This window comes from Myotis yumanensis, unplaced genomic scaffold, assembly GCF_028538775.1.
Source record: "Myotis yumanensis isolate MYYU_CA2020_CCGP unplaced genomic scaffold, mMyoYum1.0.hap1 SCAF_9, whole genome shotgun sequence".
NCBI lineage: Eukaryota > Metazoa > Chordata > Mammalia > Chiroptera > Vespertilionidae > Myotis > Myotis yumanensis.
This window is the reverse complement of record NW_027223760.1, coordinates 85,097,787-85,122,104: the sequence shown is the minus strand read 5'-3', so window position 1 is coordinate 85,122,104 and position 24,318 is coordinate 85,097,787. Positions and strand designations below refer to the sequence as shown.

Here is a 24,318-nt window from a genome sequence, read left to right as displayed (position 1 = left end):
CACCGAGACCAGAGCAGCCGCCTGGGTGAACGCTGTACGCCAGGAGGCAGGCTCCCTGCACTCGGCAGTGAAGCCCTCACACTGTCACCGGGGATTTTCCATGGTGACACAATCACCGAGTCACTTGATTTTCTTATTCATGTTCTTTTCTCTTTTCAAAACTGGAGACAGGGAGTTGTTACTAGGTACACAATGCTGCAGATCATAGCTAATCTATTTTGCACTCTGAGGCCAAATACTATGGGTTTATATTTTCATTGTATTCAAGTATCTGTTAGAGATGATCGTACTTCTGCACTTATTTATTCAGATCTTCACGTCAGCCATTACGATACAGACTCTTACAAACTCGGGATGCTCATAACAGTCAGGCCCTGCCAAGAGTTTCATCCACTTCTCTGTGTTGGCCATGGCTCTTACCAATTTCCATACTACACGTAATCAGTCACTTTAAATGCTACATAAACCAACAGAATAAGTAAACCTCCTGCTGCTCTCCAGGATTCTCTCCATTCCTTTCTCAAGAGAGGAAGCACCGCCTGTGATGCTGCCGTAGGTGCTCATGGAGCCACATGGGACGGCTCAGGGCACACGGGGCCAGCAGCACTGGGCACAGGGACACATGTCTCACTCCCCTGCAAGGTCCACCTGCTGCCTGTGCCTGCACGGGCACTCAGCGGGTTCTCGGGCCGTGGCTGCCGTCAGACCCGGGCTGGAGACATTGTTGCAGGGACACGACTTGTGGGGAGAGGGACACTGGAGAAGAAACGCTTCAGGTTTCTGAGTTTTGTCAGAATGAAACCAGGGACATTGTTTTTCTCATCAGACATGGAACAACTGTCTTTATTTTTTCAGTAGTTAAGTGCAGTAGGGAAAAGCCAGCACAAACAAGCCTATTTAAAGGCCCACTGCTGCCCAGTGTGTGACCCTCGGCGGATCTGGACATGAAAACACAGACCACATGAGTGGTGCACAGACTGGCTGGGCTTTAGAGTCCCTCGGAGAACTTGTCAAAAATAACATCCAAAGTGCCAACTCACTATGTTCCTCTCTACAGTGACAGCTCCTAGGGGCTTGTTTTCTGGCAGAATTACTAATATATGAGTTGATATAAAGGGTTGCTGGACTGGAGGTGAGTTTGATGCAGCCAGGGTGAGAACCAGCAGCAGTGACGCTATTTCCTTCAACGGGACAGGACGCTGAGCAGAGGGCAGAAACGTGAGAGAAAACACATACCTGTTGGAAAGTCACTGTCCTGAGCCTCGTTCATACCATCTGCAAAAGCAAAGGAACAGGCGTGTCAATCAAACCAGGGGCCGGGACCCACACCGGTTAGTTTAAGCTGCACTCAGAGCCCTGTGTTTCTCACTAAGACAGCAAGTTCTCCTGACTGTTCAGAACATAAAACTTCACTTAGGTTTCACTTTGCCCATTCCCTACCCCTGCCCCCCCGCCTCCACCCACCCCGTTACCAAACCCTGTGGCTTCTACCTCCATCCTGAAGCTCGCAGTCATCTCCTTCCATTTCTCTCCATTCCAGATCTGCAATAAAAATGCATATGCGCTGAGTCTAGTTAGCAAGTTAGAGCAACCACATGTCCCAGCAATTCCCTGTCAGGGGTACACCTCCAAACACTAAAACAAGGTCTTGAAGAGATATGTGCACACTGTGTTCTGATATCATTATTCACAAGAGATAAAACATAGGAGCAACCGAGTGTCCATCAATGAATCCACGGATAAACAAAACGGGCTCTGTATATATAATGGCAGGTTCTGCAAAATGCTGCAGCACGAAGGAACCTGATGCTGGAGGAAGTAGCCAGTCAAAACCAGACAGATACCGTTCAGAGTCCCTCCTTGGAGGCACCTACAGTACAGACAGAAAGAGCAATGGTGGATGCCAGGGGTTGGGGGAGGGAAAGGGGGTGTTACGGTTTAATAGGTATAGAATTTCTTATTTACAGGTGAGTAAAGTTATGGGATGGATGGTGCTGATGGACACAGTACAATGTGAATGCATTTAATGCCACTGAACTGTACACTTAGAAATGGTTAAGATAGTAAATACTATGTCATGTGTATTTAACAAGAAAGGGAAAACCTTTGGGGAAGAAAACCATTTTATAGTGAATGATTGTGTGGCAGTTAGCACAGTCACCAGTTGTGCCACTTCCACTTCTTGTCTACTTGTCTCCAAACATTTCCATCACCTGAAAGGAAGGCTCTGTCCCCATGAAGCAGTTTCCCACATTTCCCCTCTCAGCCCCTTGAGCCATCCTGCACCCACGGCAGCTGCACCCTTTACACTCCCACCAGCAGTGCATGAGGGTTCCAGTTGCTCCACATCTTGGCCAACACTGGTTCTTTTCTGTTTGTTTGTTTTTTTATAGTTGCCACTCAGGTGGGTGTCAGGTGGTATCTCACTGAATAAATATTTGTTTGAATTAATAAAACAAAACGTGACTGACCCAAACTTATTTGCATATTTTGTGGAGTTATTTTTGCGTAACACTATTAATATCCAATAAAACACATTAATTTGGAGACATACCAAATCTATGAAAGAAACATCCAAAGTGAGTTACCAGGAGAAATGAAGGTGTCTGGCGTGTGGCCACACCTTAAAGCTTAAGTCACGAGGGGCAGCTACAGCCCACCTTGCAAATCTCTAGAGCAGCAGTTCTCAACCTGTGGGTCGTGACCCCTTTGGGGGTCGAACGACCCTTTCACAAGGGTCGCCTAAGACCATCGGAAAACACATCTATAATTACGTATTGTGTTTGTGATTAATCACTCTGCTTTAATTATGTTCAATTTGTAACAATGAAACTGGGGGTCACCACAACATGAGGAACTGTATTAAAGGGTCGCGGCATTAGGAAGGTTGAGAACCACTGGCTCTAGAGAAAGACAAACCAGCGTATAGGGACCATGACCAGAAAGACCCCAAGCCCCAGCCTGCCCAGGACAGTTCCAAGTTATACCTGTGGTCCCAATAACATACACCTTTCCCTCTCAGAGATGCCCAGATTAGAAACTGGTCAGTCACCCCAGACATGTCTCGGGTGGCAGTTATGATGTGCTCACACCAGACCAATGGACAGCAGTGTGACATCACCTGTGTAACACTGAATCCTAGTGTGAATATAAAAGAGAAGTTTAAAGGAGTCCTCGATGGAATATTCTGTGAATGGAAAAACAAAGCCTATGTTTATTTTCTTTTTAGGTGCATGACCCCTGGCCAGGGCGGTGCTGGGAGCAGCATCTCGAAGGGACAGAGAACCTGTGCAGTGTCTGCTGGGGGTGGGCGGGCCCAACCTTACCTGCAATGGCCACAGCTGCTGGTCTCTCAGAGGCTTTTATTTCGGGGGCCACTTCTCCCAAATCTGACTGTCTGAAACAATTTCAGAAGAATATTAAAATTAAAATAATAAAATATCACATTGGCTGCATATCAAAATCTCTTGGGGAGCCTTTAAAAACTACAAATCCTGATTGCACCCCAGATCCTAGAACCCAGACTCTCAGAGGTTCTGAGTCTGGGCCAGGCGTCACTGCTTCTGAAAGTGCCCTTGGTGGTTCTGATGTGCAGCCACACTGAGGGACATGGGCCTGGAAAACCAGCCCTCTCAGAAACCAGGAGCCATCACAAAGACATAAAAGTATACATACCCTCTGACCAGTAACTCCACTTCCACCCTAAGGAGATAATTAAGATTTAGTTACAAAGATGTTGATGCCAGCTTTATACATCACAGAAAACAACTGGACACATTTTAAAAGCAAAGTCCAATAACAGGGAGTTCTACGTAGTCTCATTCTGCTACCATTACAAAGTATTCTATGGATCTCATTTTGTAGACAAAGCCATGTTGGATAAGATGTTGTGGAGCCTGGCCGGTGTGGCCCAGTGGTTGCGTGTTGACCTATGAACCAGGAGGTTTGATTCCCAGTCAGGGCACAGGCCCGGGATGTGGGCTTGATCCCCAGTGTGGGGCGTGCAGGAGGCAGGTGATCAATGATTCTCTCTCATCATTGATGTCTCTATCCCCCTCTCCCTCTCCCTTCCTCTCTGAAATCAACAAAAAAATATATTTTTTAAAAAGAAGTTGTGGAATGGTGTTGGGGGGAAGTCAGGCGAGAGTGTGCACAGAGCAATGATGATTTATCTGCAGGCAGACACAGAGGGCCAGAGGTGTTCACTTACAGTGGACAGTGTGGGCAGGGAGGGGTGGTCCTGACTCTTGAATAGGTGTGATAAGTACAGTCCCCTTCAGAATCCGGTTTTAGGTGTGCCATAGGGATGAGTAACCGTGCTGCCTTGGTCAGGAGCCAGGGCCCACAGCTGAAGACGGACACACAGAAGAGGCGTGGAAGAAGTCAGACAAAGGACTCACGGCGCCGCACTGGGAATGCAGGTCCACGTGTGACCTGGTGATTCCTGCCTGCATGCTTGTGTGCACATATGTTTGTGTGTGTGCGTGCACATGTGTGGATTTCCTAGCTCTGTCCACTGACAGGGCCACAGCAGCAAGGAGCACACCAAGCACACCTTAAAGTGATTCTTCGCTGACAGGCACCACTCTCCATGGAGAAATGGTTGATGCCAGACCTGGAGCAGAGAAAGAACCGGGCGGGCGAGCCTAAGTATCTAATTTCAGAAAATACAAAGTGCTCAAACATAAATAAATAAATAAATAAATAAATAAATAAATAAATTCCAGGGCATGTCACAGGACACAGCAGCCCGCTGAAGGGGTTCCCACTGTCACATCTGGGACAATTTGAGCACGAACAACACTAAATACAGTTACTAAAAGCCATTGAGCCGAAACCGGTTTGGCTCAGTGGATGGAGCGTCGGCCTGCGGACGGAAGGGTCCCAGGTTCAATTCCGGTCAACGGCATGTACCTGGGTTGCGGGCACATCCCCAGTAGGGGGTGTGCAGGAGGCAGCTGATCGATGTTTCTGACTCTCTATACTCTCTATCTCTCTCCCTTCCTCTCTGTAAAAAATCAATAAAATATATATTTTTTAAAAAGCCATTGAAAAGCAGGAATCAATGAGCGCGTGCAGACAATGAGCAGAGGAGCCAATGGGGGACGAGGGTGCTTGTCATGACAGGATGCCTCCGTGGAGCTGCGGCAGCTGGAAGGGCACCATGTGCAGCATCACAAACAGAAAACACCAAGACACCAAGTCCAGGCAGAAACGCTGGCAAGGACAAGGTGTCTGTCCAGCCTCGCAATGTCTTCTCAGACGGCCTGCCAGGTACCAGGGAGAGAAGCCCGAAACCCGAGAAAGGAGGGCTGTGGCGGAGAAGGCTGAACCCTGATGGAATCATGAGGACAAACCCAAAGTGAAACTTCATGCCAGATGGGGAGGAAACTGCATTTTCCCAAAGTATGAGAGTCATAACACAAACAGAAAGTACTGAGGAAATGGTCCAGATTAAGTGCTGTAGAGGCAGGAAAACAAAACCCAACACCTCACCCTCGACTGGATCTTGAAATAGAAGGAGAAACTTTAGGGTCTGCTGACCAAATTGAAATATGGGTGCTGTCCATGTTAAGTTTACTGATGTTGACAACTGTACTCTGGTTGTGTAAGAACATCCCTATTCTTAGGACATAGACACAGGAGGATTCAGGGATAAAGGCGATGATGTATGCAACTTGCCCTCTAATGCTTTTTTTAAAATGGCACATGCGTGTAACTTATATGTGCATGTGTGTATACACACATACATACACATGGAGACAGCGAGAGAAAGAACGACAAATGAGAATGGCAAATGAGCTAAAATATCAAGAATAGGCCACTCTTTTTTTAAAATATATTTTTATTGATTTCAGAGAAAGGGAGAGGGAGAGGGAGATAGAAACATCAATGATGAGAGAGAATCATTGATTGGCTGCCTCCTCCACGCCCCCCAATGGGGATCGAGCCCCCAATCCAGGCGTGTGTCCTGACCAGGAATCAAACCCTAACCTCCTGGTTCATAGGTCGATGCTCAACCACTCAGCCATGACAGCTGGGCTAGGCCACTCTTGATAAGGAGAATTTTTATTTTTATAATTTATTTCTAAGCAGAAATTATTTCTAAGTAAAACGCTTAAAAGTTAATAGAGGTTAGGTATTTCTGGGTGTAGTATCAGTTTATTCTGTCTTATTTGAAGTCTTTAAATAGAAGCATGTACTTATTTAATAAAATTAGAAGGGCTACGAAAATGATGCTGTAAGTGGGGGGTCAGGACCAGAACACAGTGTGTGGGTGCCTCAAGGAGACCCAATGCTCTGGGGCCTCTTCGAGCCAATGTCAGCTGTAGTTTGTGGCAGGCACCTGGGAGACACACAGTCCAGCTCTGCTCAATCCACCAGCAACACAAGCGCTGTGTGCACCAGTCCCCGCGCCTCCCCGCCCCCCCCCCCCCCCCCCCCCCCCCGGCCCCAGGAAATTTCAGGAACCGCACTGGTTATGCCAGCACGTTCCTTGGGTCCCCCCTCTGCCCTCTCTGAGGAGTGCCAGTCCCCATACTGGTCACTGTGCACTAAGTAACTGACTTCATACGAACTGCTGCTGGTAAACATGGGTGTTCACCTTCTCACTGTTCTGCAGAGAACATATATTGCTTTTGTAATTAGGGAAGAAATTACCTTAACAAAAGGAAACAGCAGGATAGGTTAAAAAGAGTTCCCCTGAGGGCAGGTATTTACAGCCCAGGTGAGAACAGCAACAAAACCTCACTTTCATCCAATGCTTTTTGTTGTTAATCTTCATCCCAGGATATTTTCCCATTGATTTTTAGGGAGAGTGGAAGAGAGAGGGAAAGACAAAGAGAAACACATCTATGGGTTGCCTCCTGCACAAGCCCTGACCAGGGCCTGGCTGGGGTTAGGCCTGCAACAAAGGTATGTGCCCTTAACCGGAACCAAACCTGGACCCTTTGGGCTGCAGGCCAACACTCTAGCCACTGAGCCAAACCAGAGAGGGCCATCCAACGCTTTTCACTGACAACTCTGCTTCCAGTACCTGAGTTGTGTCCTTCCAGTCCCCATGCTGGAGCCATAACCTCCACTGTGACTATTTGGAGAAAGGGGAGCATCGCCTGGGATCAAATGCGGTCATAAGGGGCAGCCCTGACCTGATGGGACTGTGTTCCTGCGAGTTGCTCTCTGCCTGTGGGCTCAGGAAAGGCCACAGCAAGAAGGCAGGCGCCTACAAGCCAGAAGTAGAGCCCCAGCAGAAACCAAACCAGCCTGCAGCGTAATAAAGGTCTGCTGCTCAGTCCCCCAGTCCTGGTACTTGGTTGGTCAAACAACCTGGAATCGTGGGAGCCTCCTCGGGCCATCCACGGCTGACCAGACCAAGGCAGAAAACCAACAACCCTTCCAGCAGCTTCAGACATGGGCAAGGGGCTTTCAGCACAGCAGTGTTTGAAAACCACTAATATCACTAATATCTGTGTCTGATTCCAAACATACGACAAATATAGCACACAGAAAAGTACAAAGAAAGGTCTTTGCTCTTTGGAAAATACGCAACGTATTAACCCGTCTTCTCCTTTCAATCTAGTCACTTTGGTGCAGGTCATTCCACGAACTGACAATACTCAGGACTAACTCTATGGCTTGTTCCATTGCTTAGGGGGCTACTGAGGTTTCATCTCCTGTCCTCTCCAGACACCAGGGCACAGGCACAGGCGAGCCCAGCGCAGGCACTGCCTGGGGCACGCACGGCACCACACGGGCTCCCCTTCCTGCTGGTGCACCTCCCACACACTTCTCTCCAGGGCGAAGGGTGATAGACTGCTTCTCAGTCAGGAGATGGGTGTCCTGCTGTGCACGCAGGACTTCCTTCACGTATGCAGGTAGCATCAAGACCCTGACCACTGTGCACTGCGGGTGGGAATGCAGACTGGTGCAGCCACTCTGGAAGACAGTATGGCGTTTCCTCAAAAAATCAAAAATGGAACTCCCACTTGACCCAGGGATCCCACTTCTAGGAATATATCCCAAGAAATCAGAAACACCAATCAGAAAGGATATATGCACCCCTATGTTCATAGCAGCACAATTCACCATAGCTAAGATCTGGAAACAGCCTAAGTGCCCATCAGCAGATGAGTGGATTAGAAAACGTTGGTACATCTACACAATGGAATACTACGCTGCTGTAAAAAAGAAGGAATTCTTACCATTTGCAACAGCGTGGAGGGACCCGGAGAGCACTATGCTAAGCGAAATAAGCCAGTCGGAGAAAGATAAATATTACATGATCTCACAGATTTATGGAATATAATGAACAACATAAACCAATGAACAAAAACAGATCCAGAGACAGAGAAGCATCAATCAGACCGTCAAACCTCAGAGGGAAGGTAGGGGAGGGTGGGGGTTAGGGGGAGAGATCAACCAGAGGACTTGTATGCATGCACATAGGCCTAACCAATGAACACAGACACCTGGGGGGTGAGGGCATGAGTGGGGGGCTGGGTGGCAATGGGCGGATAAAGACACATATGTAATACCTTAATCAATAAAGAAAAAAATTACATTAAAAAAAAACGAGGGAGAGAGGACTCCGCCACGGCAGTGGGTGCTCGCAGCGCCACCGGGCTGTCACCATGGTGAAGCTGAGCAAAAGGCCAAGCAGCTCTTCAAAGGCGGCCAGTCTGCCATCCGCTGGGGCTTTATCCCTCTCATGATTGACCTGGGATCTAAGAGGGCTGCAGACCCTGGAATGCCTGCACCAACTGCTCTGAGCTTACTTTGGGGATAAAGGACTGTTTGGTCGTCTGGATGTGGAAGCAATCAATGGACAGTGACAACGTGGAAGGTGTGCCCTCTGGCAGGCACAGGGCTCTTCTCAGATGCATCTGTGGCAGAGTGGGACCTCTACTGACTTATTTATGGTAGACTGTATCAAAATAAATATTTTTAACGATGTTAAAAAAATAAAATAAATAAATAAAAGAAAAAAGACCCTGACAACTGTCAGTGTCTGCCTCGCTGGCTGCCTCTCCGAGGAACTACCCGAGGGGCTTTGTACTTACACCTGGAGAGTCTGGCTCAGGAGACGCCCCCCCCCCCCCCCCCACACACACACACAGGAGACGCCTGTGACCACTCAGAGCTGTGCGCAGCTTGCAGTGTCCCTCGGTGCGCAGAACTGCGTCCAAACCTCATGAACTGGGCCAATTCCTAACAACAAACCCAGCTTCTTCCCTGACGGTGCCAATCAAACACGACAGCACAGAACATATCCGCACAGAAGAACCACCGGGGAGCACACGTGCTCTGCTCACTGCAGTGTGATCGGCAACATGTGGTTAACGGCTTTGGATAATGAAGATTCTGACAAAATTTTTGCTGTTTGATGCCGACAGCTTTCATGACCTGCCACTTGTGCTTGCTTCGGCAGCACATATACTAAAATTGGAATGAAACAGAGAAGATTAGCATGGCCCCTGTGCAAGGATGACACGCAAATTCGTGAAGCGTTAAAAAAAAAAAGAGAGACCTGACATTTGCCCCTCCAGTTCCACATGTGGGCCCGAAACACAACAAAGCCAAAGCCAGTTACTCTGCTCACGAAGCTTCACAAAATTATTACAAACCTTCTCAAACCCTCTTGGTGTACGTTATGGGTTGAACTGTGACTCCCCCGCCGCCCCCCCCCCCCCCCCCCCCCGCCCAAAAAAAGAAAAGATTTGTTCAAGTCCTAACCCCAGACTCTTAACGGGAACTTGTTTGGAAATAGGGTCTTTGCCAATGTAGTTAGTTAAATTAACATGAGGCCACACTGGGATAGGGTGGGCCCCTCATGCCATGGCTGGGTCCCTGGAAGGGGACCATCTGGACACAGGAAGACATGACAATGGAGGCTGAGATGCAGGGAGGTGTCTCCAATCCCAGGAGCACCAGGATGGACAGCAGCTGCCAGACACTCGGTGAGAGGTGCGGGACAGACTCTCTCGAGCCTCCAGAAGAAACAAGCCTCCAGCACCTCCGTTTTGGACTTGTTTTGCTCAAGCCCAGTATGTGGGCTGCTGCAGCCCCAGTTCTCCCCTCGAGCGACGATGTCTTCTCTGCTTCTTACGAGGACATCAGTCATTGGATGAAGGCCCAATCTCAGCCAGGGCAACCTTATCTGAACTAGTCAACTCTGCAAAGAGCTGACTGAAAAAAAAAGGTCACATTCACAGGTGCTAGAGGTTAGGACTTCAACAAGTTTCAGGAGGAGGGTGGGTACACGTCAACCCACAACATCCATAACTGGGGGTCACACCTCTGCAAGGTGACCAAGGGCCCTGCATCCGCTGGCCGGGGGGCACCCTCCCATCCGGCTGCTTGCCAGGCCCTTCAGCAGGCCCTGGGGCAACCAGATTGCAACACCCCAATAAGGGTGCTCCGAGGAGAGGAGGTGTCCTGAGCACCCAGTCCTCGCCCCGAGCTCATGCTGCGCAGGTTTGCCCGAGGAGAGGACATGGCAGCCCTGATTCTGCAGGAACTTACACTAGGGCAGGGTTGGAAAGGGTTATCAACACTCATCACACCCTACAGCAGCGGTCGCCAACCTCCGTATCTCACGGACCACAGTGGCCCGGGGCCACCCGTTGTCGGCCGCTGCTCTACAGAATACACATGTGATCACGGCCCTGCACACCTCATAAGGTTAGCGTCAGGGTCCAGAGAGCCTGACGGACATGATGCGGGTTTTCAGGAGGCAGTCAATGTTCTCTTGGACTTATCCCCATAGTCATCTGCTGCTAGAATTTTTTTAAAATATATTTTCATTGATTTCAGAGAGGGAGAGAGAGAGAGAGAGAGAGAGAGAGAGAGAGATCAATGATGATGAGTCATTGATGGGCTGCCTCTTGCACGCCCCCTACTGGGGATGGAGCCTGCATGTGCTCTTGACCGGAATTGAACCCGGGACCTTTCAGTCTGCAGACCGACGCTCTATCCACCGATCCAAACCGGCTAGGGCTAGGAACTTTTATAAAAGTCTGGGATGATTAAGTGAAGGGCACAAACATCCCTGCTCTTAGCTTCCACTCAACGAAGTGGGGGAGACTGACAATGAACAATGACGGGTGTTGAGTAGAGGACACCCAGGAAGATGTTCAGGGTGGTGAACGGGTGGACATGCTGCTGTAGCTACAGGGCACTCAGGGCGGGCCTCCCAAGTGGCCTGTGTCCGGCAGGCTTGGCAGGAGGTGAGGACATCACCATGCAGCTCTCCCAGGGGTAGTGGACCCGGCAGAGGCAGAGGGAGACGCCCGGTGGCACCCAGGGCCCCAGTGAGGCCGGTACAGAGTGAGCAGCGGGGAGGCGGCAGGTGAGGTCAGATGGGATGGAGCTTCTAGGCCCTAAGAACAGACTGGCTTTGATTCTGAGGACACAGAGTACCAGCGACACACCTGTCTTATGTTGACAAAGACGAGATGAAGATCAGACCTGGGTGGCAGCACCGGAGGTGACCCTGCAGGGTTGGGTTCCAAGTCTCTGTGAGGATGTCAACAGACTGGCCAGAGCGTGGGAGAGAGACCACAGGAAACCTCTCATGTTCAGGCTCAACAGGGCTGCCTAGCTCAGGTGGAAGGGTTTGGTGAAAAGGGTGGAGGGGGTCACGAGCAGGTTGGTGCTAGGTGCCAGCCTGGGACACAGGGCCCCCCCCCGCCCCCCCCGCCCGCGGATGCTGCACAGACAACAGGGCTGGAAAGGGCTTGCTGGCCAGGGAAGTTAGCCCTCCATCATGCACGGGCCAGACCACTGCCGCTCCTTCCCTGGAGAGACACTACCCACAAGGAAGGCAGGATGAACTTGCTGATGTGCCCATGACAACAGAAAATAGCCCCGATGCTGAGAGACCTGGGAAACCCGAGGGCAACTGCAGCGCAACTGCATAGAAAGAGAACAGGGGGCTGGGGACACCCAGCTGCCTTCCCTCTATGGAGGGGAAACTCCCACTTATAGTATCAACCAGGGGAACAGGAATCTGCCTTATAAATGTGCAACACGCATATGAAAAGACTCTAAATACGAAAGAACATAAGACTTGAACAAATGAAAAGCCCAGCTGTTTGGGGAAAGGAAGGCTTAAAGTAAATTCTTCCCCAGCTCTAGCCGGTTTGGCTCAGTGGATAGAGTGTTGACCTGTGAACCAAAGGGTCCCAGGTTCGATTCTGGTCAAGGGCACGTACCTTGGTTGCAGGCTCCTTCCTGGGCCGGGGCCCTGGTCAGGGCTCGTGCAGGAGGCAACCAATCGATGTGTTTCTCTCACATCAATGTTTCTCTCTGTCTTTCCCTCTCTCTTCCATTCTCTCTAAAAATCAATGGAAAGCCCTAGCTCAGTGGTTCTCAACCTTCCTAACGCCATGACACTTTAATACAGTTCCTCATGTTGTGGTGACCCCCAACCATAAAATTATTTTCGTTGCTACTTCATAACTAATTTTGCTGCTGTTATGAATCATAATGTAAATATCTGATATGCTATATGTGTTTTCCGATGGTCGTGACCCACAGGTTGAGAACCGCTGCCTTAGCTGGTTTTGCTCAGTGGATAGAGCCTCGGCCTGTGGACTAGAGGGTCCCAGGTGCAATTCCAGTCAGGGGGCATATGCTGGGATTGTGGGCTCGATCCCCGGTAGGGGGCATGCAAGAGGCAGCCAATCAATGATTCTCATCTTTGCTGTTTCTGTCTCTCTCTCCCTCTCCCTTCCTCTCTGAAATCAATAAAAATATATTTTTAAAAAACTCAATGGAAAAATACCATCGGGTGAAGATTAACAACAACAATAAAATAATAGAGTCAATTCTCCCTCAAAAAGCCTATCAGTGAATTTAGGTTCAAAAACAGATATGCCAATCCTATGGGGAAAGAGTTGTACAATACTAATCGGGGAAATTCTGAGAAAGAACAGTAAGGAAGGAGGACAAAACCTGCAGCGAGTGACACGAGACACAGGCTCTGGAGGCTGCAGAGCTGGTCTGCGGCGAGTCTGGCAAATGGAGGGTCTGGCCACAGCGCAGCGCCTGCTGTTACTCACTCACAACTGCCTGGGAAAGTAAAGGGAACCCCTAAAGCTGCTTTCACCAGAGTCAATACCAAATGAGTCTAAGAGTCAAATTAGCAAATGAAACAAAAAATACACTGAAAGAAAAGATTAAAGACTTAAAACCTCAGAGTATGGTAAACTCAAAAGGCAAATGACAGATGGACAAAAGTATTTGTGACACAAATGACAAAGAGCTCGCTTTCTCCAAGTACAAACATCTGTAAATCCATGAGAAAGAGGCAAGGACACCTCCGTAACCCATGTCTGGCTTAGACCAAGTCTCAGCAAGGAACAGGTGCAGGGGGCCCTGAATTTTCATCTAATTCCCTTTCATACATTTTGAAATGTGTTCCAGGCACATGTATTACTTACTTTTAAAAATAAGGCAACTAGCCCGGCCAGTGTAGCTCAGCAGTTAAGCATTAACCCAGGAACCAAAAGGCTGCTGGTTCCATTCCTGGTCGGGGCACATCCTGGGTTGCAGGCTCCATCCCCTGTGGGGGGCGTGCAGGAGGCAGCCAATCGATTATGTTTCTCTCTCATCAATGTTTCTTTCTATCACTCTCCCTTCCTGTCTCTATAAAAAAATCAATAAAAACATATTTTAAAAAGTAAAATAAGGCAACTAACAATTTTATGAAAAGCTACAATGTAGCTGTGTCGCTGGTCCGGGCTAGAGTTATCAGTCCCCACTGCGAAGGCTCTGGGTTCCATTCCCCGGTCAAGGGCACGTACCTAGGTTGCAGGTGTCCGACTGTGGCCAGTCCGGTGTGTGTGGGAGGCAACCAATCGCTGTGTCTCTCTCACATGATGTTTCTCTCTCCTTCTCTCCCCTCCTCCCCAACTCTCTCTAAAAATCAATGGGGGGAAAACAAACCAAAAAAAGGCTTTAATGTAGACAATCTTCAGAACCACCACATCTGAACTACAACAGGAAGGGCCATCCTCACGGACGGGCAAGGTGGATCTCAGAAAGCACAACCTCGGTTGGAATCCTTCTTTAAAGGAAATAGCCAACTTTTGTAAAACCATAACCGAAGGGACAACCGCTTTTCTAATGCAGCTTCGTACACCAACAAAGAGCGAGACTACATCCTCACTTCAGCTTCATGCAGAATACTCTGTGGTCAGAACAAAATACAGAATCCGACATTTTTGTTTGTGCTTCATTAACCAAATGTAAACCAACCTTCCTTAATGTGGTTGTTCTACACCAATTTTTAACTTAAACTGCTTAGCTAGGCCTCGGGTTCCTAACTTGTATAATGGAGATAAAAACAGGATTTATTGATAGGGTTTGTGGTGAAGATTCGGTAACTTAATACGTGTAAAGCACCGAGAAGGGGCTTGACAGCTCCTCCATGAACAACCCAGCAGAAATCACACTGCCCTTCCCATCCGTGCCCTGAATCCTGCACTGTTCCCATAGCACCGAGTTCAGGAGACAAGCGCCCGCTGGTCAGCAGGCTGAGACAGGCCAGAGGATCTGAGGAAGCCAGGCCTCCCAGGCTGAACTCTGTCAGCGAAGCCTGTAGAACAGACACCTCTGGATGTGTGGACTGCCCCCAGATCTGTACACAGCATAAAGGCATAGTTCTTTATGAAACAGCATAGCGTGCACTAAGGTTTTGTGACCCTAGCTTTGCAGTGGGGACTTAGAGATTTGCACCAACTTCAGACCTGCGGGGTCATTCACAAGCAGCTGGAACTGCAAACATCAAGTCTGCACTGATGCCACCTTCTCCAGGGACACGGTGCAGGGCCCCCTGCCTCAGAGAAGGGCACCCCAGCCTGGCACGGAGTCCCCTTCTGACCACGCCTGCCAGGTAGAGGGCCTGGATGCCAGAGGCACCATCCCTTTCTTAAGGCCTCAAGGCTTCCCCACCCAGGCTCGGCCACCTGCAGGCTGCCCCGCCCTGAGGGCCGGCCGCTGGGGACCTTGACCCCCTGGTGAATCAGCGCGGCCTTCGGAGGGATGGGCCCTTGTTTATCCATTTATGAGCTCAAAGTACTGACCACTGCTCCCCAAGCCGAGAGGCAGCAGGTAAGGCGGGAAGTGCCGTGACAGCTGGTCAGAGCCTGTCACTGTTGGGGGGGAGGGAAGCCAGCTCCCCCCACCGCTCATCCCCCGCCCCGGGCCTGGCCCACCACCTCCACCCGCAGGGCAGGCCCGCACCCGCAGGCCCGAGAGGCGGAAGATGCACAACTTGATCCGTATCACACGCACCAGGTCTGCGCCCGCGGGAGGGTGGACAACAGTCAAATGACGACTCCACCAGCTCCAGCCATGACCTTGAGTCGCGTCTTCCTCCGCCGGAGCCGGGGAGCCGGACGGGCATTCCGGGCTCCCCACCACATTCCCCAAACACACAGTAACCCTAACGCACGCAGGAGGTCTCATTTTCCAAGTAGGATTTCTTAAAAATGGCAAACTCTGTCCGACACCATCGTTTCCTCGAGAAAAGAACATTTAATACGGAGCCGGCAGAAGATAGGGAAGGTCAGACCCGGGGCCGCCGCCCCACAGGCCCGCGGCGCACCCCGCACCCCGCACCCCGCACTCCCGGGGGCCAGGCGGGGCCGGCGCGCGGGGTCCCCGCCCTTGCGCTGCCCCTCGGGGCGTCCGGGCCGCTTCCCCGCCGCCGGCGAACGAACCAACCGAAGCGACAGCCCCGGGCGCTCCCCTCCCCCTCGCCCGGCCCGGCCGCCGCGTCGGCCCAAGGTCGCGGGGTCCGCGGAGCCCGCGCGGGGGGCCGGGGGGAGGGAGGCCGCCCCCCGCCGCGCCCACCCCCGCCCGGCGCGGCCCCGCCGGCCCGGCCCGAGCGCCGCACTCACCCCGGTGACGCCATGAGCGCGGCGAGGTCTCCGCGCCGCCGCCGCCTCCGCTTCCTCCGCGCGGCTCGGGGAGGGGCCTCGCGCGGCCACCGGCTGCCCGCGGGGCGCTCCGGGCGGCGGAGCTGGGAGGGCGGGGGCGCGGGAGGCGCGCGGGGGCCCGAGGGGGCGGAGCGGGCGGGGGGCCGAGGGGGGTGTTGGGGGGCCGAGGGGGGTGTTGGGGGGCGGAGGGGGGTGTTGGGGGGCAGGGGGCGGGGATGCGAACCCTCGGGGACGGGGTTAGGAAGGTTCTGGGGAGGGGCAACCGCTGGAGTGAGGGAGGTCGGGTAATTTCTTCAAAGACTGCCGCTGGCTTTAAGATACATCTTTAATAATTAGTGTGAGCTCACGGAAATTAAGTTGTTTCTGGACGTGAGCTGATGGGCGGGAGGCATTTCGCCGCCGCTGGGCCGTCCTGTGCGCACCGGCCCTGGCGGCACATCTGCTGCGGGTGCTCCTGCCAAAGGCCTGTCGGTGCCGCCCAACTTCCCACGCTGGTCTGGGGTCATCGCCTCAGGCCAAGCTTCCAGGGGCTGAATGTCCAGGTCAGATGGTACCAGGATTTTAAGTCTTTTCAGATACCATGTCTCTGTACACACACAAACCTAAGTACCAGTACACGTACACCACGTGTGGATACCACACACACATACAGACCACGCACACACATACATGCCACATACACACATAAATGCCACACACATACATGCCACACACCACACACGTACACACCACACACGTGCATATCACACACACCACGCACATACCACATACACACATACATACCACATACACACATACATGACACACACATGACACATACACATACATACCGCATACCACATACGCACATACACATGCATGCCACATACACACATACCACACACACATACATGACACACACATGACACATACACATGCATACCGCATACCACATACGCACATACAGGCCACATACACACATACATGCTGTGCCCCAGCAAAGTCACCAACATGGATGACAGGGCCACTTTCCCAAAACTCTATCAATTCCACAGGTTTGCTGATCGTCGCCCATTTCAGAGGCTAAAAACCAGTCTTCCCCCCAATGGCAGACGAGCAAGTCCCAAGCTCTCTCTCCACAGAAACATGGAGAACACAACCAGGAACTACCGCACTCATTTTGTAGGGACTTTGAACAGAGTGGAACCAAGCAAACACGCAGGCAAGGAAGAGCCATCTTCACAAGGACAGGGGGGGTTGGTGGCCTTTTTACTTGCTATTGCCCATCCTTCCCCAGGGTCCTAGTGGCCCTGGTCCAGAGGTCCTGTCTGCTCTGCTGTCTCTAGTTCAAGGGGATATGGGGGCTGAAAAACGGGGTGGGGAACAGGAATGGGAGGGCTGACCATTGATGTTGTGGTGAGGGGTCAGCACAGGGCCTTCCTGGGCAGCAGACCCTCGGCTCTGAAAGGGTGGTGGTGGAGGAGTTCCCATTAAGTCCAGCTTCTTTGGTTCCCAGTAGGAAAGGCGAGCTTAGGGGGGAGGGAGGGACTTTGGTTCTGGTTGTAGGTGGAAGAACTTTTTTTTCCTTAATTGATTTCAGAGAGTGAGGGAGAGGGAGAGAAACATCAATGATGAGAGAGAATCATTGATCGGCTGCCTCCTGCACACCCCTACAATAGGGATCCAGCCCACAACCCGGCATGTACCCTGATCAGGAATCAAACCATAACCTCCTGGTTCATAGGTCGACATTCAACCACTGAGTCACATCAGCAGGGCTGGAAGAATATTTTTAAAAAACAGCAAAATGGCTCTGACTGGTTTGGCTCAGTGGATAGAGCATCGGCCTGCGGACTGAAGGGTCCCAGGTTCGATTCCAGTCAAGGGCATGTACCTTGGTTGCGGGCACATCCCCAGTCCGGGGTGTGCAGGAGGCAGCTGGTCAATGTTTCTCTCTCATCAATGTTTCTAGCTCTCTATCCCTCTCCCTTCCTCTCTGTAAAAAATCAATAAAATATATTTAAAAACAAACAAAAAAACCCCAGCAAAATGGCAGTAATTCCTTCTCATCAGTAATTATTTCAATGTAAATGGATTAAACTATCTAATCAAATGGCAGAGATTGGCAGAATGGATTTTTAGAAAATGATTCGAGCCCCAGCTGACTCGGCTCAATGGATGCAGCGTCGGCCTGTGGACTGAAGAGTCCCGGGTTTGATTCCAGTCAAGGGCACATGCCCAAGTTGTAGGTTTGATCCCCAGTGGGGGGTGTGCAGCAGACAGCCAATCAATGATTCTCTCATCATTGCTGTTTCTATATCTCCCTCTCTCTTCCTCTCTGAAATCAATAAAAAAATATTTAAAAAAAATAAAAACTATTTGAATATATACAGTCTACACTCTAAAGAAACTCACTTTAGATCTAATGATAGAAAAAGGTAGACAGTAAAAGAATGGAAAAAGATATCCCATGCAAATATTAACCAAAAGAAAGCTATACTAATATGAAGAAGAGAGCTACCCAGCAATTCCTTTTCTGGGGATCTACCCAAAAATTTGAAGACATTTATAAAGATACATGCACCCCTACATTCACTGCAGCATTATTCACAATAGCCAGGACATGGAGAGGACCTAAGTGTCCTTCAACTGATGACTGGATGAAGATATGGTACAAGGGAATGTACCACCTAGTCATGAAAAAGATGGAATACTGCCATTTGTGACAACATGGATAAATCTTGAGTATCAAGCTAAGTGAAATAAGTCAGACAGAAAGGATGAGAACCATGTTATTTCACTCATATGTGGGATATAAAAAACAAAAACAAACAGCACTGACTGAATGGCTCAGTTGGAGCTTCATCCGTACAACAAAAGGTTGTGGGTTTGATTCCTGGTCAGGGCACATACCTGGGTTGCAGGTTTGATCCTTGGTCAGGGTATGTTGCCGATTAATGTTTCTCTCTCACACTGACTTTCCCCCCCCCTCTCTCCCTTCCTCTCTCTCTCTCTCAAATAAAAAAAAAGATTTCCTTGTGTGAGGATTAAAAAAAAAAAGATGTCAAATCAACAACTTAACTCTATGCCATAAGGAACAAAAACATTAAGAGCAAACCAAATCCAAAGTAAATAAAAGGAAGGAAATATTACACATTAGAGCAAACAAAAAATAGAGACTAGAAAAACAATAGAGAAAAATCAATTAAAATAATAGTTTGTTCTTTTAAAATATCAACAAAATTAACAAATCTTGCTAAACTCCCTAAGAAAAAAGGAGCGAGCCCTGGCCGGGTAGCTCAGTTGGTTACAGCATCGTCCCTATAAGCCAAGGTTGCAGGTTTGATTTCCGGTCAGGGCACACGTACAAGAAGCAACTAATGAGTGCATAAATAAGTGGAAGAACAAATCAAGTTCTCTCTCTCTCTCTCTCTCTCTCTCTTCCTATTGCTACTATCAATAAATAAAATTAAAAAGAAAAAGAAAAAAGGACTCAAATTACTAAAACCAGAAATGAAAGTGGGGACATTACTAATGATTTACAGAAATAAAAAAAACTGTAATAGAGTAATATGAACAGTTATGCAACAACTTCGATAACTAACTGAAAAAAAAAAGGTTTCCTGGAAACACAATCAACCCTAACTGAAATAATGAAGAAATGGAAAATCTGAATAGATTTATAATAAGTAAAGACACTGACTTAGTAATACAAATTTTTAAAAAACCTGCCAAAACAGAAAACTGTGGGTCAGATGGCTTCACTGGTACTTCTACCAAACATTTAAAGAAGAACCAATTCTAACATTATCTTCCCAAAAAAGCAGAGGAGAGGCTTCCCAACCCATTTTATGAGGACAGCATTACCCTGAAAACCAAAACCACACAAAGACCATCCGAACTGCAGATTAATCTCTCCGACAAACACAGACGCAAAAATCTTCCATGAAGCACTCACCAGTGGAACTGAGCAATAGAGAGAGAGCTACGGGACTGCGGGGGGGATGGCGGAGCAGGAAGCACCAGGAGTCTGACTTCTGGCCTGGACGGTTGTACTGGAGAACCTGCTGGTAGGACTGTGTTGGACTCTGGAGTCGCCAGTGATTTGCAGCTTTGCATAGACTAGATCTACCTTCTTAGAAAAATTTTAAGTTTCTCCACACAGTTACTTTTTTAAAATGAATTTTTAAAAAATATTCACAATGGAGAAATCTGAAAAATGTCAAGAAGTGCTCAGACTTAACCAGTCATACTTACCAATGTCACTACCCTCTGATGCAAGGCCCTGTGAAGGGCACAAGGTCACCTCTGAGACAATCTTCTGTAAATGCATAGACTGACTCATCAATCAGAAAACCCAAACTGAGGGACAGTCCACAAAATAACTCTCCAATACTCTTCAAAAGTGTCAAGGTCATCAAAGACAAAGAAATAACTAAAGAGCTGCCTAAGATGGCAGGAAGCTAGAGGGACAAGATGAACAAATGCATCACGGGATCCTAAGTCGGCTCCTGATCCAGAAAAAGGACCTTAGTTAGACAATTAGTGAAATTTGAATAAAGTCTGTAAATAGTTCATAGTATTATACAGATGTTAATTTTCTGAATAATTGTATTACAGTTATATAATATGCTAATGTTAGGGGGAACTGGGTAAAGGGCATACAAGAATTCTGTGTGTTATTGTTGTTACATTTTAAACAGCTTTACAGACATATAATTTTCCAATTAGCAACCACTGCCTATTCCCTCATTCCCTCAGCCCTAGGTGACCACTAAACTACAGTCTTTTTTTTTTTTTTTTTAAATATATTTTATTGATTTTTTACAGAGAGGAAGGGAGAGAGATAGAAAGCTAGAAACATCGATGAGAGAGAAACATCGATCAGCTGCCTCCTGCACATCTCCTATTGGGGATGTGCCCGCAACCCAGGTACATGCCCTTGACCGGAATCGAACCTGGGACCTTTCAGTCCGCAGGCCGACGCTCTATCCACTGAGCCAAACCGGTTTCGGCTAAACTACAGTCTTTATACAGTTGCCTATTCTGAATATTTCATATAAATGGAATCATACAATATTTGGTCTTTTATGACTGGCTTCTTTCATTTAGGGTTATGTTTTCAAGGTTCATCCATTGTTATATATTGAATTGTGTCTCCAAAAGAATATTTTGGAATCTTAACCCCCGGTACCTGTGAATGTGAATTTATTTGAAAATTGGGTCTTGCAAATAGATCAGGTCAGGGGGGTGCCCTAACCCAATATGATTGAGTCCTTATGAAAAGGAGGGCATTTGGACACAGAGACAGACATGAAGAAGACATCAAGACACAGGCAGGACACCATCCACAAGCCAAGGACTGCCTGGGCCGCCAGGAGCTAAGAGAGGCCTGGAAATGTTCTACCTCGCAGCCCCAAGAAGGAACCAGCCCTGTCAATAACCTGGTTTCAGACTTCTAGCCCCCAAACTGTGTGAGACAATAAATTTCTGTTAAGCCACCCGGTTTGTGGTACTTTGTTATGACAGCCCCAAGAATCTAATATATCCATGTTGTAGCATATATTGGTACTTCAGTCTTTCTTATTGCCAAAAATTTCCATTAGGTGGATATATCACATTTTTGTTTATCAAGTCAACATTTGGGTTGCTTTGACCTTTTGGTTAGAATGCATAATGCAGCTTATAAACACACTAGTAGCCCGGTGCATGAAATTCATGCACATTAAAAGGGAATTAATTAGCAGAGATATTTTAATATTGCTATTTGCCCTTTCTCTATAATAGAAGTGTGAGAGATGAAAGGAAATTAGTAAAATGTATATGAAAATAATATATAAATTTATTAATAAATAAACAGTAACAAAAGGATATAACAACAAGAGACATGATGTAAAAACGACAAAAACATGATACGAAAACAACAAAAACATATAAAAACAACAGTGATGCAAACAATGACTGATAAAGTGATTAAACTTATTCTAATATCTCCCTGTACACCACATTAAGAGTGAGAACACTTTCAGAGTGCTTGACTAATTTCCCTTGTGATGAACTATTTAGAACTTTAACTTTAACGTCACATGCTCTTCAAACTCGAGAGAAAGCAACATATAACTGACCATGTGCGAAAACGGGTTCAGGTAGGAATATGCCTACTCTGTCTAGAGTTTGTCCTTGTGATTTATTAATAGTCATCACAAATGCTGGCATCATGGGAAACCGTCATCGAATCAATTTAAATGGAAGGCCAGTGTCAGATGGGGACAAATTAATTCTTGGAATCAGAACAACCTCTCCCTCTGCAGATATTGTTAATACTTCAGCTTCGATAATGTTAGGTCGGAATCTTTTGATAATAAATCTGGTACCATTACAAAGACCCCATTTACTATTGAGATTTCTCAATAGCATGATGATTGCACCCACTTTCCATTTTAATTTATGACATGGCATTCCCGAAGGAGTAATACTATTAAGAAATTCAATGGGAAAATCTTCCTTTTCAGCATCATCTGTGGAATCAATGGAATCATCACTCAAATAGGTGTGAAAATCTCCATCGAGTATATCCAAAATTTCTTCATTTAATTTTTGAACATGCTCATTTTTTGGACAAAGAATTGCACGTTTAGATATATTTTTAATATTATCTATAGATATAGTATTTCCAAAGGTAGCTTCAATAATAGATCCATTACAAATCATTTCACAGGGGATTTCAATAATATCCATTCCTAAATGAAAACTGCTATCAAGTTTGCCATCTCCAAGTTTTACTAACCATCCACTATAAGCAGAATCCTCTGATCTCATATTTGTTGTAAGAAACAACATTCTGAAACATCCCCAAACATTGCAGTACTTTAAACTTGTTTGTACTATGGCCGATCGCATAGCATGTGTTACAATACTGAGGCATTGTGGAAAATCCCCTCCAAGAAGGAGAACTTTCCCACCAAATACAACATTCAGACTCATAATTTCTCTTAGTAATCTATCTATGGCGTTTATAGCATGACTGGATGCCATGGTGCATTCATCAATAATGAGAAGTTGGGCCTTTTTAATAGTTTCAGCAACTTCACTCTTTATATTGAGTCTAGAAATTGAAGTTTCATTTAATGGAATTGGTAATTTATATTAGGAATGAAAGATGCTTCCACCGAGAAGTAAATTTGCAGCAATTCCTGTAGACGCTGTGGGTAAAACAGTACTACCACGACCTCTAATATAATGTATTAAAACTTTATACTGCCCTGACCGGTTTGGCTCAGTGGATAGAGTGTTGGACTGCGGACTAAAGGGTCCCAGGTTCGATTCCAGTCAAGGGCACGTACCTTGGTTGCAGGCACATCCCCAGTGGGGGGTGTGCAGGAGGCAGCTGATCAATGTTTCTCCCTCACTGATGTTTCTGACTCCCTACCCCTCTCCCTTCCTCTCTGTAAAAAATCAATTAAAAAAATGTTAAAAAAAAAAAAAAAAAACAACTTTATACAGATATGCAGGTGAATAAGATTCCTAGCTGGCAGGCCCCTGACAGCAAGCTGGCCACCTGTGGATTCTGTGAGGAATGGGGCTCCCTCCTCCCTCCTGTCAGGGTCCGGGGTGCAGGTGAATGGGGTTCCTGGCTGGCAGGCCACTGACAGCAAGCTATCCAACAGCAGATTCTGTGAGGAATGGGGCTACCTCCTCCCTACTGTCAGGGTCTGGTTTGAAGGCCGGACTCAGTACTTCCACACTCGGCTGGGAGGGCGGGTTCCTGCCTGAAACCTCGCCCTGGGGGTGGGGGGCAGGGACAGCTTGGGGAGGGCACAGCCATTTCCAAGACCCCTGCAGAACTGACTTCCTTCCGGTTGGTCGTGCTTCTGGCTGTGATGTTACACCCAGGGTTTTTATATAAGTAGATGTGTTTAAGTTTCTGTATGGACATGTTTTAATTTCTCTTGGGTATAGACCTAAGAATGGAATTGCTAGGTCATATAATTGTGTTCAGCTTTTTAAGGAGCTGCCACACTGTTTTCCAAAGTGGCCGCACCATTTTACATTCCCACCAGCGAGAGCGTGAGGGTTCCAGTGTCTCCACATCCTCCCCAAATTGTCAGTCAGTCCTTTGGATTAGAGGCATATTAGGATATGAAATGGTATTTCACTGTGGCTTTGATTTGCATTTCCCTAATAACTAAGGATGTTGACCTTTTTTGTGTTATGTGCCTAATGGCCATTTTCTATATCTTCTTTAAAGAAATTCCTATTCAAATAATTTGCCCACTTTTTAATAGTTTGTCTTATTTTTATTACATTATAAGAGTTACTTTATGTATTCTGGATACTGAACCCTTATCAAATTGCAAATACTTGCTCCCATTCTGTGGGGTGTCTTTTTGCTTCC

The 24,318-nt window shown here is 47.9% G+C and overlaps 1 protein-coding gene and 1 non-coding gene across 6 annotated transcripts in view; one reads left to right on the top strand and one right to left on the bottom strand.

Annotated features, from left to right (window-relative positions):
* The window catches only part of URGCP (upregulator of cell proliferation), a 28,978-nt gene that overhangs the window by 3,436 nt on the left and 1,224 nt on the right, over positions 1-24,318 (bottom strand). The window contains exons 1-5 of one of the 5 annotated variants that reach the window (XM_070424915.1): positions 15,906-15,979; positions 3,676-3,702; positions 3,327-3,397; positions 1,492-1,542; positions 1,237-1,275 (exon numbers count right to left, since the gene is read on the bottom strand). In XM_070424915.1, coding sequence (XP_070281016.1) covers positions 1,237-1,275; positions 1,492-1,542; positions 3,327-3,397; positions 3,676-3,702; positions 15,906-15,919 — 202 coding nt within the window. In that variant the 5' untranslated portion in view covers positions 15,920-15,979. Of the gene's footprint in view, positions 1-1,236; positions 1,276-1,491; positions 1,543-3,326; positions 3,398-3,675; positions 3,703-4,210; positions 6,350-8,201; positions 8,231-15,297; positions 15,576-15,905; positions 15,980-24,318 lie in introns of those variants that run through there. The other 4 variants (XM_070424916.1, XM_070424918.1, XM_070424913.1 and 1 more) reach the window with 4 other exon arrangements.
* LOC139017066 (U6 spliceosomal RNA) lies at positions 9,412-9,518 on the top strand. Its single transcript, XR_011472755.1, has one exon. It is a non-coding gene; the product is annotated as a U6 spliceosomal RNA (small nuclear RNA).